The sequence below is a fragment of the Topomyia yanbarensis genome, chromosome 3 (assembly GCF_030247195.1).
Source record: "Topomyia yanbarensis strain Yona2022 chromosome 3, ASM3024719v1, whole genome shotgun sequence".
Lineage (NCBI taxonomy): Eukaryota > Metazoa > Arthropoda > Insecta > Diptera > Culicidae > Topomyia > Topomyia yanbarensis.
In genome coordinates this window covers 228,940,303-228,960,894 of record NC_080672.1, presented here as the reverse complement: position 1 = coordinate 228,960,894, position 20,592 = coordinate 228,940,303, and the positions used below count along the sequence as shown (strand labels likewise).

At 38.6% G+C, this 20,592-nt stretch overlaps 4 protein-coding genes across 5 annotated transcripts in view; all 4 read left to right on the top strand.

Moving 5' to 3' along the window:
* The window catches only part of LOC131688806 (muscle calcium channel subunit alpha-1), a 1,302,489-nt gene that overhangs the window by 84,341 nt on the left and 1,197,556 nt on the right, over positions 1–20,592 (top strand). The window lies entirely within an intron of this gene.
* Positions 11,757–12,806, top strand: LOC131687738 (uncharacterized). Its single transcript, XM_058971828.1, has one exon. It carries the CDS (start codon positions 11,757–11,759, stop codon positions 12,804–12,806), a length of 1,050 nt encoding a protein of 349 aa, XP_058827811.1.
* Positions 12,867–14,324, top strand: LOC131687737 (uncharacterized). Its single transcript, XM_058971827.1, has one exon. It carries the CDS (start codon positions 12,867–12,869, stop codon positions 14,322–14,324), a length of 1,458 nt encoding a protein of 485 aa, XP_058827810.1.
* On the top strand, positions 14,836–15,915 carry LOC131687735 (uncharacterized). Its single transcript, XM_058971826.1, has one exon. It carries the CDS (start codon positions 14,836–14,838, stop codon positions 15,913–15,915), a length of 1,080 nt encoding a protein of 359 aa, XP_058827809.1.

The following is a 20,592-nucleotide window of genomic DNA, read 5'->3' as shown; positions in this document are numbered from 1 at the left end:
AGGAAGCGTACAGAAATCCTGATCGTACATTCCTGGCTGGATTCTGGCTAAAATTGAGCAGCATGGGCTAGTTTAACTGCTTCTGTCAGAAACGGTTGTTTCATTTGAGTAAATTCTCTTCCAGAATTCTCGCACAAATCACGCAAAATGCTAGCAAAAACTCTGCCAGAATCAATTTCGCTTTGCTCAACTTCTGAGAACTTTCTGCTAGGGCACTGTGACTGGGAAGGTATGGCAGATTTGTTCTAATCCAACTGACTAGGTCAACATCAAACGAGTTCTTCCCGTCTTACTACTCCTGCGGGCTTTAACTGTTGCCTAGCGAGTTGAGTTTTGCCCCTTTGTTGCGACCTCTGGTGATGAATAACCGACACCACATAGTGTTTCCCATGTGATGCCGCAACCCTGCCTCCTTTGCTCTCATTTTGCTGTTAGTTATGGAGGAGAGCAAGGATCGCTCGACTTATCCTCCACAGCGAGAGTATCTGGTGCTTTTGTATTCTTTGCACTTAGTCGGGGAAGCTTTACTTTAACGTAGTATTAAAAAGCGATTAAGGTGCTCCAAAATGCCGAGCAATCGCTTTGATTCCAATTTCTGTCTAGTTTCACTCAAAATCCATCACCCCAGTGAAAATCTCCGGGTCAAAGTCGCTCCAGAGGTGGCAACCCTAGATATTTCTGATTGTTAAAGTGATTGCATAATAAATGTAAGTGGATTTAAATTCTTTAATTTAAGTCCTACAAAGTGCATAGATGAATTTAGTTCAACCTTTTTCATATATTTTTTAATTGCATCGTAATGAAAAATGACGCGGTGGGGCAAATCCGACCTCTAAATATTGGGATAAATTCGACCGCTTTTTTGCTAAGAAAATTTTTATTTATCAAATTGAAATATATTTTTATTGCTATTATTTATTATTTTTATGCTAAATGGTTCATAATTACAAACGAAAGACACAAAAACGTGATGATTATAGTATTCGTCGAGCAATTGCTCCGATGCAAATGGGAATATCATTACGTGCTACTGCTCGTGATATTAGCATTCCAAGATTGATATTGAGCTCCATTTTCTTCAAGTTTCAATTCAATAACACAACATTCATTGATTTTTTATTGAAAAACCATTAAATTCGAGTAATATCTGCACTAAATCAACCAAAAACATAGGGGGTCGGGTTTACCCAACCAACCCAACAGCAAAAATGTACATTTTTGTAAAACGCTTGTATCTCAAGATATTCCGAAGATCCAAATAAAATGCCATTTACAGAAATGAGTCTGACCTTTAATTTGGTATATAAAACGACTTGATCTGATGTAAAATGAGCATTTTACAGCCAAAACCATTTACTAGGTCGGATTTGCCCCACTTTACCCTATAATATAAAGTAGCTCAAAGTACTTGGGAACTTTTTACACCTTTTTATAAATTTTTATCCTTCCTTGTATTCCGATTGTTAACCAATTTAAAGAATGACATGAAATAAATATACAAATCGTAATCTCGAACGACAGTCGACAGCTATAAAACTATCGAGTAAATACGTTCTACTCGAGTCGCTTTCGAGTTCGATTGTTTTGGTTCCATAATGCCAACACTTCTCGATAATCTAGTACTTCTTCGAGCGAACTCGAACAAAAATTTACTTTCGAGCTCGGTTCGAAATACATAATGCGAAACAAGCTCGAGTCGATAGAATTTTGATCGAATCGAGATGCGTAATGCCACCCCAGTACCTCTAGGGACCATTCATAAATTACGTGACGCAAAGATTGCCTAAAATTGACTCCCTCCTCCTCCCATGTATCAAATTGTCACAAATTTCTCCACCCCTCTCCCCTTCTCTATTACGTAACAAATTCCTTGAATTTTTTTTTTCTTCGGTGAAAATATGTTACGGAACGATCTAGCTTACTCCTTTATGTCACAACTTGTCGTACCCCCACCACCTCCTAAAAGCGTTACGTAATTTATGAATGGTCGGTCCCCTATGAAAAGTCATACTTGACCGCTTAAAAAATACTGCTTTCAAGAAAACGCGTTTAAAGTTAAAGTGACCTGCGTTAAGCCAAAGCGAACTAAGCGCCATAATTTTTTCCTTGTATTTTTAATGAAAAAGATAATTTTTCGATTATTTACCATTATCATAGAAAGTTTAAGGGTACTTATTTGCTATCGATTACTATTTCAGTTCTCAGAATTAAATTGATGTAGGTGTTTATAGTGCTACATTAGCTGCGATAGCGATTTTAATGAAGGTACCTCCAAATGGCGCTTGGTCCTCTTTGGCTTAACACGGGCCAAGTACGGTGTATAACTAGATAGTAGTAACTTAATAGATAATCTACTATACTGGGTCCGCAGAGCTCTCCTTCCTCATCGCGTAAATGTTCTTGGCGTTACACATTTTGCTCACTCTGTTGAATTCGGGCCTGTTTTGCCGCGATACCCACTTTGCGTTCAGAACGTTACACGTTTACTCTCGAGTCAAGAAAATCCTTAATTGAAGATACTGATGGCCAAATAAGTCATAATATTGACCACATGCCTGCCTGCAAGAATTTGTGCATGTATTTTGGCGCTAAGGAACAGATTCCACTATTCAGAAACTCATTTATGTTTTGGGTGTGAGCTCCTAAGCATCTTTCTAATAAATCATTAGATGATAGACTTCCGTACGAGAATCTCTACCCAAAAAAAAAACAACAAACCATTAATAGACGCTCACATATACATAAACCGTTAAGAATGGGCCGGTGAATTTTTTAAACAATGATTTTTCAATAGACAAGCGCCATCGTGGTGCGCTGCGCTTAGTATCTCATAAACGGCCGGAGATGGGTACCTTTCGGTTCCCAGAAATCCTTTTTATGACGTATTCTCAGATACATATAGATTGAAATTAAACAAAAAAAATCGATTTTTTAATATAATGAGGGTAGAAGACCTCCTTAAACGACCATTATAACTAGAAAATATAAAGGAGCACATGTACTGCTACCACGAATTCGAATTGTACCAACGGATTTCGAACGATTGTGTGTAGGAAAACCGACAAATTTGTTTAATTGTGCTCCAGATGGTTAAACAAAGAATATTTTCTATCCGCGAGAATTAGGGTAATTTGGAGAGAGATGCCACACATTTCTAAAAATCGATCCTGCATCAAATTAAGCTATTGAATATTGGTTGAAATCATTTTTATCAATTGCGACAACTTTCTAAAATACTGTAAAATAGTTTTTGTCATGGAAAAAAAATCATCAATTTTCCATAAATATTTAAAAAAGTCATTGCGGGAGAAATGGCGCATGTGCGGGTGAGACGCCGCACCGTGGTCACAAAATGGAAAAATAGTGAACAAAAGTTTTTTTAGCTCTCCTTGATGTTTTAGTGATCAGGTGTCTTCAGCTGAGTTTCATGAAGTTTAATTACACCTACAAATCGGCTAGCACCTTAATTTTTCTTAAGGGGGTACTACCATTTCCAGAAACATTTTTTTATACATTTTAAAAATATTTTTCTTTTGCAACCTTGTATAACGGTTAAGTTAGAGTAACTTAATTAAGGGTACTATTTACTTATTTGTTTGTACGAGCTATATATATATCGGCATCTCTTCCGAAATTACCCTACAATAAGATTCCTTTTTGTAATAAAAATGTTTGTTATTTTTGATACATTTAAACTATTTCGTTTAGTTAGTCCTAATGGGTGTAGCGAAGGGCACCGGGTTACAGCTAGTAATTATCATATTACATATACAAAGTTTGTTAATAATTGCAATTTTACGATATAATCGACTAAATCCGAAATAGAAACATTTTGGCAATTTTGACAATACTTTCATCCTTCAGTTGCATATGTCAATCAAAATAATTCGTTTATTGGAATGTTAAAAAAAACTAGTTTAAACTAACAAAGAGGTCAGTTGAATTTCTGTTGTTTGTGTTGTTTGTAGCTCAGGTAGTTGATTACAGGCAAAAACAAGTTTTACAAGCTAAGACAACTACCTACATAACTGTAATGCCTGACACCGACATACAATAAAGACAGGATCAGGGCTGAAAGAAGTCATTTCAAATGACTAACACGATAGCCCCGGTGCAAGTTTGACAACGGCTGTTGTGCAAGTACATGAGCGAGAGGCGAGCAGAAACGTTCGTGCTGTAGAGCGTGTCTGTTAAATGTCCGTACAAGTTCGTTTATTCGGCTTGGTGCCGTAGTTTGGTTCGGTTCGCTAACAGTTGCAAATGTATGTGAATGGCCCGTGTGTCTAACGTTCATCATCCGTTGTGTTGGATCTGTTGCAAACAAAGTCCATAACAGCGGCTCTAAATAAATGTAGTGTACAACATTCATGACTTATATGTGCAAGATTGGAATATGCGTCAGTTCTTTTTTTGCTTGCTATAGGAAAGGAATGCAAGCAAAATTTTAGCGGTCACCTGGTATCGTTGAAGTGAAAGTTTTTGGCTGCTGAAAATCAATAGTTTTGTACATTTACAATGCGCAGGGGGGTCCGCTGATGCGTCAACATGGAAATGTTTTCAACTTTTTAATAATGAGTTTTATATTGCAAGGGAAAGTTGTTGGTCAATAGTTTTGTACATTTGCAATGCGCAGGGGGGGTTCTCCGATGTGTCGTAATGAAAATGTTTTCGATCTTTTAATAAGTTTTATATTGAAAGGGACAGTTGTTAGCCATTGAAAATCAATAGTTTTGTACATTGTCAATTCGCAGAAAGGTTCGCTGATGCGTCAAATGAAAATGTTTTCAACTTTTTAGTAATGAGTTTTAAAAATTGCAGAGGAAATTGTTGGCCGTAGAAAATCAATAGTTTTGTACATTTACAATGCGCCCCCTGCTGATGTGTCGTAATAAAAATGTTTTCGTTATGAATTTTGTACACGGTAAAAAAACTTTACCCATTTTATGTATTCAAATTGCCCATTTTCGGAAGTTATTCGAGCTGTCAAAAAATGGGTATTTTTTTGTTTCTAACAATGAGTACTTTTTATCCATTTCACAACTACTCGATGAGGTAATGTCGATGGGTATATTGATCTTGATAATGGGTGAAAAAACCTTAAGCATTATTTCAAGCGAGTTAACCTGCAAACTAAGGATCGTAGTGGAATCTGCAAATTATCGCCCTGCATCGGAGTCCGTGGCGGAAACGGAATATTTCGGCAATGCTCCGAAAACAACGTCCATTTATACTACTGAAGATGTTGAAAATATGAGCCAGTTCGGCATTTTTAGAGCAGCCAAAAGATCCAGCCATCAAAAATATATCCAGTTGGCGGTTTTATTCATCACTAGCCGGTGGAAAATAATAAACAAAGACGGCAAAAGCAAATGGGATTGTTTTCAACCAGCAAACCGCATTAGTTCGTGAGACCGGTCGACAAGAACTCAATGGATTGTCCGCACAGCAACCGAAAAAAAAATAAAACCGAACCGCTTTCCGCAACCGTACTGCATTTACCGCACCGTTCGGTAATGCGGTAAAATTGATGTGTTTTTAAAAATATTGTTTCAAAATTATTCATTTATTTTGTATAATCATATATAATAAAATGTTATTCTTATTTAGACGAAATTTAACGTTGACGGACTCCTCAGAATGTGACGTTCATGAAAAAAATGTTACGTTTATGAAAAAAGCAATTTTTGTAATAAAATGCCGTGCATTTTAAAACAAATGCTTTCGAAACAAAGCAGCATGTTGTCATTCCTCTAAATATTAGCATAGCTCTAAACTTCTACGAAATGTAAATGTCTTTCATCATTATTTACCTTGATGCTTCGCGATGTTTTTGATAACACATACTACATGGGATAGTGGCAGGACTTAGAGAATCGCTCAAATCAGCATAGGACAACGTCAGGGCTAGAAATCTCAAACCAAATCAATGGGAAAGTGAAAAAAGGCCCATAAAATAGACATACAAACGAATTATTGCTAATGCTCTGTTAATAAAACATCTAAATTCCTCAATCAATGCATTGTGGTGGGAAAACTGATTTTTCCTAAAGGGGTTATGTATATTGTACTGAGCCAAAAAATCGATTTTTTTTTAATCGATTTGAAGTTTATACTTTACTCAAATTTCCAACGCGACTGAGAACTAAGAAATCAACGCTTTTTTCTTAAAAAAAGCGATACTCGCATTGACACCATTCAAAGAAAATCAACAGTGAATATTTCCAGACTTGGTTTTATTTTCTATTTAAGAACTATTGTGTTTTTGACATCCTAGATTGCATGATTCAGTGATCGAAACCCAAAACTTCATAAAGTATTTGAAATTATTAAATTAAAATTTGTTTTTGCTATTGAAATTAACAAAATGATAGTATCACCCCTTTGGCGATTGTTTACCTTTTCGGTCCCACCTATCAGCATTGAAGTATCGCCCTTACGTTTTTTTATAATAACTACCGTTTTACACCACCGATTTCGTCCGAGTTTTTCCAATAGCGATCATTGTTACTATTTACAGCTGATATCAGCTTGATAATCCTAAAAAATACGAAAAAAAACAGTTTCGCCTCTAAACTGCTAGCAAAAAAGTATCGCCCTGTTTGTTTGCATGGAGCGTGGAGGGCGAAACTTTAAATAAACAAACAAAAATACAGTTTCGCCCGTTGTATTTTTTGCTGTAGTTTAAGAAAGCAATATCGTAGAATCAAAATTTTTAGGTTAATTTGTTGCGTTTCAAAGCCCTCATTCGCATGTATGAAAAAAGCCTTATGTTTACATTTGTAAGTATCGCCCTTTACACAAAAAAGCGTTGAAATGAAATCGCATCTCCTGATATCACGCTATCTCTGAAGTGCATGCGTGCATAGTTTCAAATTTTACTTCGACATCGACTTTTTCTAAAGGTGACTTCCCAGTAGTATCCTTGATTTGAATTATTATCGCTAATTCTAATGCCAAAGAACAAATAAAAACCTCTCGAAAACGAACCGTTTGGGAAAATCATCATCATTACTGGAATTTTCATTTTCACGAAACTTTTCGATAACCTTCCGTCACTTGCGTTAATGCACTGGGTGCACAGTGCTCTGAAAATCTAGCGAAATCGTCTTAGGGCACCAGCTGGTCTAATTCAGAGCTATCTGCGCGGCGAGTTAAATCTATAAAGAATACTAAAAATTAATTTCTATTCCATAATTTTCAGTTCAGCAATTCGAGAGATCGTAAGCCATGCAAAATAGACTACGTTGCGAAGCGATGGTCACTATTTATTAAAAAACGGTTAAACGGTTAAATAAAAAATAAAACCATTAAAAAATTTCAAATAGTTTATAATTTTCGCAAACTTATTAGGAAAAATTGTATAATAAGCTTTCGTAATATTGTGTAGGAAAAAAGCTGAAAATTTCAGTATTTTCTCTATCTGCAACATATAAACCCTTAAGTATACCAATTAATTGGCATACGAATTGGAATAGGTTCGCCAAGTCTATAAAATAACCCCTTGAAAACTACTTAAAAATTGTTGTAGTTCGATGCAATAAAAAATCCCCAAAAATGAAATGTACCTATTAATGTGAAACACAGTAATAATACATACGATAAAGACCCATTTTATCAGTCTCAGTGTATTTCAGACTGACAAAATGGTGACATTGATTAAATCGGGCCCTTTCTTTTTATAATAAACTGAAGCTGTTAAAATATTCTTCCCGTCCCTTGATGCTATCTTGACCTTAAATTACTGTTTTTAAACATTTGACCTATACATATAATTGGTCATACAACAAAAATCAAATGCTCATCAAAATCGATCAGAACCTGCTAGAGTCGAATGGAAATCGTCATTTTTCATAAATTTCTCTCTACATTCGGAAAGTGTTATCCTCGTTATTAATCATATTACGTTTTCATCTCAACTCGAAGCATTCCCAAAATAAAAACCTGTTTTAATCCACCTAGTGGTGCAATTGTACTTTTCTCATTTGTCCAGACTACGATTCCATGGCTGGTTATGTTCAATGCAATGGTGGAAATGAATATTACATGTTCAGTAGGATTTGCACATACATACCGTAAACCGGGGTGACATTGATCACTTTTCGAAGTAATCATTGCATATTTTTAGACGCAACACTTTTTTTTCAAGTTTAATATTTTTAAACCATGTACTGATGTAAGCAGAACAAGATTGGATGGTTTTACCTAAAATTATCCGCTTACAGCTATTTTTCCAAAAATGATTTCAAGTTGATGTCCGTTTTCGTATTCCGGGGTGACTTTGATAACCTGCATGTTCACCCACATTAAGTTATTGATGTCAATGTTTTTCATTCAAATGTTTGTTTAAACTAATTCTGGAAAGATGTTCATTGTTAAATAGATGTTAATTGGTATTATACAAAGTATTCAATGTACTGTAAAATTAGAGTAAACAAAATTCGTATTATTTGTGTCTAACTAGAATAAAAGATTCTGAAAACCTTTAAAACTGCTTAAATTGTTTTATTTCAGTGCTTTATCAATGTACAAAAAGTTTCATCCATTTTAACACGTTGGAATATTGAACAATAAAAAAACGTTGCGAATTTTAGCTTAAAATAATTTGAAATAATTGCCAACTAGTTTCACAAAAAAATGCATTTAAAATAAATAAACTCTTAAAAGTAAATTTGGTACATCCCACTCTAAAGAAAAATATAATCTCGTTTGTAATTGAATACTCTTGCACAAATCTGAGATTTATTTGTTTCATAAAAAATAGACACTTTATGAAGCTTCGTAAAAATAAGGTAAAGTCAAATTTCGGTTTTTGTAGTTTTTGCACCCAAAAACCGAACAAAATACTCAAAAAGTATAACAAACCAGTATTTCATAAGTTTAGAGTAAAAATCATTTCAAACTAAAATGATTCGGTAGACTATTCTGGTTTAATAAGCGATCTACGAAAAAAGTTTCGAGTGATCAAAGTCACCCCGATGATCAAAGTCACCCCTGTTTACGGTACAATGGATCGACAGCCACGATCTTGAGATACTATGTGATACTGAAACATCGGATGAAACCTGCGGCGGATCATGGAGAAAGATCCGGGAGGTCCGGGTCCTGCCGAAAATTTTCAATTTGTTAAGAAATTTTAAACTAGTTTTAATTTTAAAGTAGCAACCCCTCACTGCATTCTGTCTCCGGGCCGGTATGATCGACGATTTTTAGAGTGATTGCATAACCTTTCTATATGAGAAAGGCAAAAATGTACCAAAGTCCAAAAAAGTCATTTTTTGTCAAACATCTCAATGTTTCATGCATTTTAGAATCGTTTGGCATCAAAAATACAAATTTGATTTTGAAAATTTTTCATTTCAGTTTATATGGGAATTTGCTGTGTGATTGCACTCTTCAACTCGTAACCCCGGAACCGGAAGTCCAATCAATGAAAAATGCAATAGCAGCCGATGAGAAGGTTGTACCTTTCATTTGAGACTAACTTTCACTCGGCCCTCCGGGTCGGGATTAGATTGACGAATTTTAGAGTGAATGAGAAAGGCAAAAACATTTTTAGCAAATGTTGAAAGTTATGCATTTTTTTGGTGAGCAGTTCTATATTTCATGGACATTAAATCAATTTTAACTTCGCTTCCTATTAAATAAAGACCCTTATTACAGTACATCTCTACAAAAGCGAGCTCAATTTGAAAAGAAATTTGATGATAATGATTGAATCTGGAATTTTCTATTGGAATGTTTTCAGGCAGGAATTTGATATTGATGCTATTAGACAACTGTGAAATCAAGACCAATAGATCAGTTACATATCAGGACCCCATTCCGACAATTTATCAAAAGTCCTCATGATGTCTACAACAACAGGTTATCAATGTACGGATCAGATAATTGTTATTGTAATATTGAATTAAATCAGTCAGCATCAATAAATTTTCAACTTCAATCCTATTTTTTTGGGTGGGTTGGGGGGTTGTATGGTGTTAAACCCCAAAACCTTCTCTTTGCTACGCCGTTGCTTGGAGTTATTTATTTCGCTTTTCATTTTCCGATATGTTTCAGATCGATCCGATGGTTATAAGTTAGAAAAATTGCAGTCAGAAGGTCTGCACAAATGAACATTTTTGCACTGATAAGGTATCAAGTTCCTTCCAGCAGGAGCGGATCCAGAAAAAAATTCGGAGGGGGTCCGAAATTTCGATTTTGAAATGTTCATTGTAAAATAAGTAATATGTAATACCCTCATTTAATTATGTTCAAACCACATCCTGTCAGTTTGAAGAAAATTTTTAATGTGTGTTGTGGCAACCCTTGGCCTACTGCCACAGTTTATTTTTTTGTAACCGATTAAACACAACGAAGCCGGCAGCCCTGTTTGCTTTGATCGACCGATGACAATCGCGCGCTTTTGGGTTTGGCGCGCCAATAAAAAACCAGAAGAAAGAAAAAAAGAGACATTCAAGTTTGGCATCGAGGTGAATAGGACGCCATTTTTACCATGCGGAAAAGTGAATAAATACTGTTTCATGTAAATTAGTTTAAGTTCAGCAAATTAAAGACTAGATAAAACAAATAAAGTGTTTGTTTAAATGCTAACCGATAGCAAATGCTTGGTGTTTTAAGTCCGCCATAGTGTCGCATTCTGCTCCCGTGGTTTTACAGTCCGCCACAGAAGGAAACGAAGAATCTGCTCCGCGTTAGACCAAGTTGGTACGCCAGAAAATCCGGCCCCAACATTGGTCCTTCGAACCGGATTGAAGAGCAGTGTTCAAGCAGAATAGCGAACATTTGAAGGAAGTGTGTGAAAAACCATTAAGAAGAAGATAGTGAAGGAAAAGGTGGAGTAAAGTACGATACCCGACAAGTTTAAGTTAAGTTGATCGGTTCCATGATCCGGTTTTAAGCTCTCGTACAGTGCCATGCCGCAGAAGAGAACCCCTGTGAAGAAACTGTCGGCTTCTTTCCATCTGACTCCGGTCGTATCCACACCACTTGACCCTAGAAGGCTAGAGAGTACGGCGAAAAAGTGGTTTTCGAGTGAAAAACTAAGAAAGTTAAGTCATAAGGACAAAGAAGAACAAAACGTAGTGAAGCCCGTGAAAGTACAGAAGTGCCAGCAATCTAAAATGGAGTCGCTTGAAGTGCTTGTCCATAAGCGTGGGTTGGCCAAGGGCAAGCTGACGAAGATGCTAAATAACGTGCAGGGCAACCAAGTGATATCAGCAGCCATGCTGAAAGTGTACCAGAAAAAGGTCGATTCTGCTTACGACGAGTACCATGAAGCACACGATAAAATCCTGCAAACAGTGCATCCTACCGATAGAGACGATCACGATCTCAGCTTCACCGTCTTTGATGATCTCCACATGCAGATCATGACGGTAATTGAGGAACGTATGGAGGAAATCAGCGACGCCACGCGAGCAGCAGGTACCAATTTGCAAGTTGTTCCCGCACAAGGTCAGTATATTTTTCAGCAACCGTTGAAGGTTCCCATCCCCACTTTCGACGGAAAATAGGAAAATTGGCCGAAGTTTAAGGTCATGTTCAAGGATCTAGTCGACAAGACAGCGGATCCTCCTGCAATTAAACTCTACCATTTGGATAAGGCGCTAGTTGGTAGTGCCTCTGGAATAATCGATGCCAAAACAATAAACGAATGCAATTACCAACGCGCTTGGAAGCTGCTAGAGGAGTGATATGAAAATCTTCGCCACATGGTTGACACCCATATCCACGGTCTCTTCAACCTAAGGAAGATGACCGGTGTAAATTGCAGCGAGTTGAGAACTCTAGTAGACGAGTGCTCGAGACACGTTGAAAATTTGAAATTTCTTGAGAAGGAGTTTACTGGAGTCTCGGAGCAGTTCGTGGTACGTCTACTTGCTGATGCACTCGACAAGGAAACGCGACGACATTGGGAATGCACAGTTAAGCAAGGTGAGCTTCCTACATATGATGCTACAATTAAATTTTTGAAGGAGCAGGCATTCATCATGGAGCGATGTGAAGGTTCCATCGTTAAAGACAAGCAGGAACCTATAAAGAAATCTTCAGGAAGGCATTCAGTGCACCAGTCGATGGTCACCACGACATCAAGCGACCCGGTATCGTCGGCGATATCCAAGTGTGAGTTTTGCGGAGATTGTCAGCATAAGAATTTCAAGTGTCCCCAGTTTCTGGCAATTACCGTTGCACAGCGCCTACTGATGGTACGCGAAAGGAATGTCTGCTTTAATTGTCTAAGGAAGGGACACCGAAGTGCCAACTGTCCGTCTACAGGTACATGTGCAAAATGTAAGAAAAGGCATCATAGTCTGCTTCACGCAGAGACCCAACAGTCTGAGGATGTAGAAGTTCACCCAACGAAGCAGGATGATAAACCGAATAAGCAACCACCAACGTTATCAACAGAAGGGTCTGATGACTTACCGCGGGCAAGCACGAGTCAAGTAACAACTGTAACATGCGCTACTGGTCGAGGACAGTTACCTCCACACGTGCTGTTGATGACAGCGGTCGTAGACGTCTTGGACAAAAACGGCAACCCACAACCCTGTCGTATTTTATTAGACTCGGCCTCCCAAGTGAATATCATAACACAACGGATGGTACATCTTCTTGGAGTAGACGAATTTCCGGCAAACCTTTCAATCGCCGGTGTCGATGGTATGCAGTCTCGATCTAACCGAGGGGTTACTGTCCAGCTACGATCCAGGTATATGCACTTCCTTCTCAACATACAGTGTTTTGTTACGCAGAAGGTAACAGCAGATCTTCCAACGAGCAAGGCAAACGTCACCACATAGGAGATTCCGGCGGGAATCCAACTTGCCGATCCAAGTTTTAATTCACCTGACAAGGTCGATATGCTCATCGGCAACCAGTGGTTCCTTCAACTTTTGATGTCCGGCAAAATTGAACTAGGAGAAGGTCGTCCAACACTTTGTGAAACAAAGCTTGGTTGGGTTTTTGGCGGAGCGATTGGCGTTGGCACAGGTTTTGAAGGAGTGGTTCGAGCACAAGCTATAACCATTGAAGAGCTTAGTGAGTCTATACAAAGGTTTAGGGAGGTGGAAAGCGTGCCACAACAATTCCAAATCACTACCGAGGAAGAATTATGCGAGAAGCATTTTTTGGCCACCCACTATAGGAATGCGTCTAGAAGATACGTTGTTGAACTGCCTTTAAAGGATGACGTGAATGAGCTCGGCGACTCCCGTTTGATGGCATGGCGATTCGATCAACAGCCATATTTGAAGCGGCAATATATCGAATTTATGGATGAATATGAGCGTCTTGGGCACTGCAAGGAAGTGTTTGAAAGGAATGATACACAAGGAATGTTGAAGTGGTACCTACCCCACCACGCCGTTCTTCGCCCATCAAATACTACAACCAAGTGTAGAGTGGTGTTCGATGCTTCGGCAAGGGTACTTGGTCGATCTCTGAACGAAATGATGATGGTTGGTGCGATTTGCCAAAACGATTTGCTAGCAATAGTTCTTGGATTTCGCATCCCCCAGTACGTTTTGACCGCTGACGTGGAAAAAATGTATCGGCAGATTGACGTCGCAGAATGCCATACTCCGCTGCAAAGAATCTTTTGGAGAAAGAATTCCTGCGATCCATTACGAGTCTTGGAGCTCAAGACGGTTACGTATGGCACAGCATCGGCACCATTTTTAGCCACTAGAACATTGACACAACTGGCTGTCGACGAGAAGTTGCGATACCAGGTAGCTGCAGAGATCGTAAATAAATGCTTCTACGTAGATAACGCGTTATTTGGGTTCGATGACATAGATGAAGCTATTGAAGCACAAAAGCAGCTAATAGAAATGTTAAAGCACGGAGGGTTCCATTTGCACAAGTGGTCAGCTAACAGCAAGGAGCTGATGGAAAGGATACCTGAAGATGATCGAGAAAAACTTGTTAGCATTCACGATTCTGGAGTTAATGAAATTATCAAGCCCTTGGGACTGATGTGGAAACCAGATAGCGACGAATTACTTTACCTTTCTTTGCCAACATCAGACATCGAGCACCCAACGAAGAGACAAGTATTATCGCTACTTTCGACGATGTTTGATCCTCTGGGCTTAGCAGCTCCAGTAATAGTTCTCGGAAAGCTTCTTATGCAGATGGTTTGGAAGGAGAAATCTGACTGGGATGCGCAAATCTCAGCGGCTCTATTACAACAGTGGAAGTTATTTCTAAGTGCACTAGAGGATTTGAGTCAGCTGAGGATTCCCAGAAGAGTGGTAGCGGCTAATGCTAGTGCACATGAACAAACGACATCTATTGGAATGGTCCTACTTTTTTAAGAAATGAAACGTACCGTATGGAGATTCCGCCACCGTTACCAATTGAAGAAATTCCCGAGTTGAAGCCTATCGTCAGAGTTCATATAGTGACTACATATGAAGAGTTGCCAGTGTTCATCAGATTTGAGTCGTTTCGGAAATTGCAACGAGTAGTGGCATACGTGTTGCATTTTGTCGAAATGCCAGAATTAGAGAGGAAAGCCGCAACATGGAGCGATTTCCCACAATCAGCGACCTTCGGCAGGCAATGAAGGTCATCGTTTGAGTGGTTCAAAACCAAGGTCTGACAGAGGAAGTCCAGCGCGTATCATCCAGCGAGCCCTGCAAGAAAATCAAAAATCTTAGTCTGTTCTTAGATGAGGGCATACTACGAGTTGGTGGCAGATTACGCAACACAAGTTTAACGTACGATGTAAAGCATCAGTGGATATTACCGCATAAGCATCCGGTAGTAAGAAGCCTCATCGCGGCCATTCATCATGAGAATCTCCACGTTAGACCCTCCGGCGTAATGGCTATTGTTCGGCAGCAGTTTTGGGTCACTAACTGTCGAAATACAGTACGCAGTGTAACCAGAAGTTGTGTACAGTGTTTTAAGCAAAATCCAAGGCTAGCAGAGCAGTTTATGGGAGACTTACCAAAAGGTCGCGTTGAGCGAGTACCAGCGTTCTTTAAGGTCGGGGTTGACTTTGCGGGACCAATCTCCATACGTCAAGGAATTCGCAAGGCCATACCAGTGAAGGGGTATACTTGTGTCTTCGTTTGCTTAGTAACGAAGGCCATACACCTAGAAGCAGTTGAAAATTTGTCCACTGCGGCATTTCTTGCAGCACTGCAGCGTTTCGTAGCCCGACGAGGTGTTCCAGCGGAAATTTGGAGTGACAATGGAACAAACTTCGTTGGCGCACGAAACGAGTTGAAGGAGTTGCGTAAGCTATTCGAACGCGAAGTGACGGAGAAGAAAGTCTTTGAATTTTGCCAAACAAGACAAATCATATGGAGGAATATCCCGCCTAGTGCTCCTCATTTTGGTGGGTTATGGGAAGCAGGCGTAAAGAGCGTAAAATCTGTGCTGAATAAAATATTGAAGCAAGCGACACTAAATATTATAGAGTTTGCCACGCTCCTTTGCCAAATTGAAGCGATCCTCAACTCCAGGCCACTGTTCACGCATTCTGATGATCCAGCAGATGAAGAGGTTCTTACACCTGGACACTTACTGGTTGATCGTCCTCTGACGGCAATTCCAGAGCCTTCGTGCGCGGAAATACCTGTGAACAGGCGCTCACGATGGCAGCATATCCAAGTACTTCGCGAGCACTTTTGGAAGCGTTGGTCCAAAGAGTACATTGTGGAGCTGCAAGGTAGAACTAAATGGACACACAGGCACACCAATGTAAAACCGGGTATGATGGTAATCATAAAGGAGGACAACTTACCGCCTCAAGTTTGGAGTTTAGGCAAAATTGAGAAAATGTATGCCGGAGACGACAAGTTGGTTCGGGTAGTTGACGTGCGCACCAGAGGAGGAATCCTGCAGCGACCAATCCATAAATTGGGTTTGCTTCCAATTCCAGACAACGAAGCTTGAGTACGTGAAGTTTTCGGGCGGAGGATGTTCAAGCCACATCCTGTCAGCTTGAAGAAAATTTTTAATGTGTGTTGTGACAACCCTTGGCCTACTGCCACAGTTTATTTTTTTGTAACCGATTAAACACAACGAAGCCGGCAGCCCTGTTTGCTTTGATCGACCGATGACAATCGTGCGCTTTTGGGTTTGGCGCGCCAATGAAAAACCAGAAGAAAGGAAAAATGGGACATTCAAGTTTGGCAATCGAGGTGAATAGGACGCCATTTTTACCATGCGGAAAAGTGAATAAATACTGTTTCATGTAAATTAGTTTAAGTTCAGCAAATTAAAGACTAGATAAAACAAATAAAGTGTTTGTTTAAATGCTAACCGATAGCAAAGGTTTGGTGTTTTAAGTCCGCCATAGTGTCGCATTCTGCTCACGTGGTTTTACAGTCCGCCACAGAAGGAAACGAAGAATCCGTTCCGCGTTAGACCAAGTTGGTACGCCCCAACAAATTAAAATCAGCTTTGGTGAACGAATCTGATTTGGAATGTTTTAGAATTTAGAATGAATTTAAAATAGAAACTATTTTAAAAATTTCTCATAAGGTTAAAAAATTTGTCCGAAGATACTATTGACCTAAAATAAGCCGTTTTGGCGTTAATAATAGATTACATGTTTTTGGTCATATTTCTGGCAATGGGAAATGATAAAAATCTTTCGTCCGCATTTAATGTTAAATATCTCTTTTGATAATAGTCCGATTTCAACAAGCTATAGCTTGTTCGAAAGGTATTCGTTAAAGCTGTCTAAAAACATAAAAGTTGTTAATCTATATTGTCAATTTCGGCAGATAATAAAAAAAACTGCAAAAAACGCCATTTTTACGCATTAAAACATTCATATCTTGGAAACTAAACATCAGAATCAAAAACAAATCAACAGCGTTCTTACTGTTTTTTAGTTCTTTCATTTAAAATTGGTTTGGATAAGATCGGTTCAGCCATTGCTGAGAAACACGAATGAGAATTTGTCCGTTACATACACACACAGACACACACACAGACATTGTCCCGAATCGTCGAGTTGAGTCGATTGGTATATAAGACTCGGCCCTCCGGACCTCGGAAAAAATCTTGAAAGTTTGAGCGAATTCTATACATTTCTTTTATAAGAAATGTAAAACGTTCTTCCGCAGAAAGTAATAGAAAAACTTTTATTTTAGCTATCATTCAGTTAATTGAATGAAATGTAATAAGTCATAAATTAGTATATTTTTGCCTTTCTCATATAGAAGGGATATGTAATCACTCTGAAAACCGACTTTTTAACCGAGGCCCTAGTCTCATATACCATTCGACTCAGTTCGTCGAAATTGACAAACGTCTGTATGTGTATGTATGTGTGTGTGTTTTCAAAACCCACTCACTTTTCTCAGAGATGGCAGAACCGAATCTCTCAAACTTGATTTCAAATGAAAGGTATAACGCTCCCATAAGCTGCTATTGAATTTTGATGTCCAAATGGTGTAATACATATTAAAAAGGGTGCAACATAACTCGAATGCGCGAGTCTAGATCACTAATGATCATTCTAAGCAGCTTTGACCACATTGGCCACCCATGACGGTTCGTGATGCCCCGGGTACTTTCCAAGCTCGTAAGATAATCTCACACCTTTTTCTCAGGCAATTCTTGACTGATTTTCATAAACTTGGTTTCAAATGAAGGATACAATACTCCCATGGACTGATATTGAATTTCATTCGTATCTGACATTTGGTTCCGGAGTTGCAGCTTGTTTATTGCGACCACACAGGAAGTTCCCATATAAGCCGGTAAAATCGTAATACTTCAAAGGATAAAAATCCATTTCTATATGCAAGTCTAGATTACATCATTTCTATTTGCAAGTCTAGATAACTGATGGCCAATCAAAGATTCTTTGAATATAATGTCCACTATTGTTAGTTCCGGAATTTTCGGGTTCTGGACATATTCCAGAATTAGTCACATCGACTACTCGGTGATGACTGAACCGATTTTCATAAACCAAATCTCAAATGGAGGGTATAATATGCTGTTGGGTGTTGCATACTCCATAAGCCTCCTCTCAACTTCCCCTCACGCCATCTATTTCTACATAAACGCCCCTTCCCACCCCTTTGACATATATTCTCTTCATCCGCCATATACATTTTTAGAGAATTTCGTTCCATAGCCATATATTATAAGTGAATTTGGAGTCACTCAGCTCAAATTTGATACCGAAAAGATCAGATCAATTCATCTTATAGTGATAAATTGATTTTGTCACACATTTTATGGTATAGGTTTTGCTAAAGATGTGAACATAAATAAACTATTCCATATCATTATCATCAATTCGGTCCTTGCGGATTAGATTTCAACGTACTTTAGTGAACTGTAACTTTTTTTACCACAAATTTTATATAAGATGATAGAATCTATCGACATTACTATGACTTTCAGTTATAAACTCAGGCACGTAGCCAGCGGGGATGCTAGAGGGCTAAAGCCCGCCCCCGAAATTTTTCAAAAATAAATTTAAAAAACCTGTTTAATCCACCTAGAGGTGCAATTGTGCCTTTCTCATTTCTTTAAACTATGATTTAATAGCTGGTTCGTACAATATAACATTATGGAAATGTCTTCCAGTCTTATTACACTTGGTAAGTATATATAAGAGCACGTTTTTGCATTCATCGCGGTATCGGTTTGAATCGGAGTTTTCTATGTGATCGCACTCCACAACCCGTAACTCCGGAACCGGAAGTGGGATGGAGATGGAATTTAATATCAGTTTCCGGGGACGCAACATCTTTCATTTGAGACTAAGTTGATCAAATCGGTCTAGCCATTTTCGAGAAACCAATATAACCGTTATTCTGAATTTGGATGCTTTCGGATCCGTCGATGGTGACCAGTGTGGCCAAAGAGACTTTGAATGACTGTTTGTGACCTAGATCTACAAATTCAACAGTTGTGTTTACATTTTGGAAAAAAATCACCTTTTTACATTCATCGCAGAATTCGTTAGAATCGGGATTTGCTGCGTGATCGTACGTATCACCCTGTAATTCAGGAACTCTTCAACTCGTAATCCGGAACAAGATGTCGGTTGAAAATGAAATTCCATAGCAACCTATGGGAATATTATACCTTTCATTTGAATCTTAGTTTGTAAAAATCGGTTCAGCCATCTCCGAGAAACCGATGTGTACATTTTGTTAACAAATCCGCACATACACATACATACATACATACATACAATCATACATACATACATACATACATACATACATACATACATACATACATACATACATACATACATACATACATACATACATACATACATACATACATATATACATACATACATACATACATACATACATACATACATACATACATACATACATACATACATACATACATACATACATACATACACACATACACACAGATATTTTGAGATCTCGGCGAACTGAGTCGAATGTTATATGAGACTCGGCTCTCCGGGCCTCGGTTAGAAAATCGGGTTTTGGAGCAATTGCATAACCTTTCTACATAAGAAAGGCAAAAGAATAATATTTAATTAGCTTAATAAGCATGAGTTCAATGTTATCTTCATGTGATTATAATTTGGAAAGGTTGGTGCTATGGGTTTGAACGTGTAGGGAATGAGGGGTTAGTAGAGTGGGACTGGAGGATGCGTCAGAAATCCATCATCTTATTTCGGTGTACGGGGTGGATGAAGGAAATGCGGGCGTGAGGGTGGTCCAAGAGGAGGGGAGTGATGAAAGAGGGAGGTGTAAGGGCAAGGCGGTGGGGGGGAGGGGCGGCGACGCAATACTCAACTGCATATTTTGCCTTCCATTTGAGACTTGGTTTGAGAAAATCGGTTCAGTCATCACCGATGAACCGATGTGACTTTAATTGTGGAATATGCCCGGAATTCCGGACATCCGGAATCGTCGATAGTGGACAATATATTCAAAGAATGTTTGATTGGCAATCAGTGATCTAGATCTGCGATTAGAAGTAATTTGGTGACCATTTCAATAGTTTTTAGCCTCTGAGGTATTACGATTGTACCGATTTATACGGGAAATTCCAGTGTATCCTTACTAACACCCCTGTAACTCCGGAAGTAAGAGTCAGAACCGAATGAAATTCAGTAGCAGTCAATGGCATTACTGTATCTTTCATTTGAAATCAAGTTTGTAAAAATCGGTAGAGAATTCGTTGTGGAATGGGTGTGATATTAGCTTAGGAACTTGGCGGGTTCCCCGGGGGCGTCATGAACCGTCATAGGTGGCCAATATGGTCAAAGCTGCTTTGATTGACCATTAGTGATCAAGACCCGCAAACTAGAGTAATGTTACATCAATTTTAATATGTTTTACATCATTTGAACATCATGGTGGTACCATTTTATAAGGGAATTTGCTGTGTGACTGCACTCTTCAACCCGTAACTCCGGAACCGGAAGTCGGATCAACTAAAAATTCAATAGCAGCTTATGGGAGCGTTATACCTTTTAGATGAAACTAAGTTTGCGAAAATCGGTTCAGCCATCTCTGAGAAAATTGTGTGAGTTTAAATGACACACACACATACACACACATACATACACACAGACATTTGCCGATCTCGACGAACTGAATC

What these genes read in the sequence shown, in the direction of transcription:
- LOC131687738 (XM_058971828.1), top strand. Translation starts at nt 11,757, where the DNA reads ATGACCGGTGTAAATTGCAGCGAGTTGAGAACTCTAGTAGACGAGTGC.
- LOC131687737 (XM_058971827.1), top strand. Translation starts at nt 12,867, where the DNA reads ATGCTCATCGGCAACCAGTGGTTCCTTCAACTTTTGATGTCCGGCAAA.
- LOC131687735 (XM_058971826.1), top strand. Translation starts at nt 14,836, where the DNA reads ATGGCTATTGTTCGGCAGCAGTTTTGGGTCACTAACTGTCGAAATACA.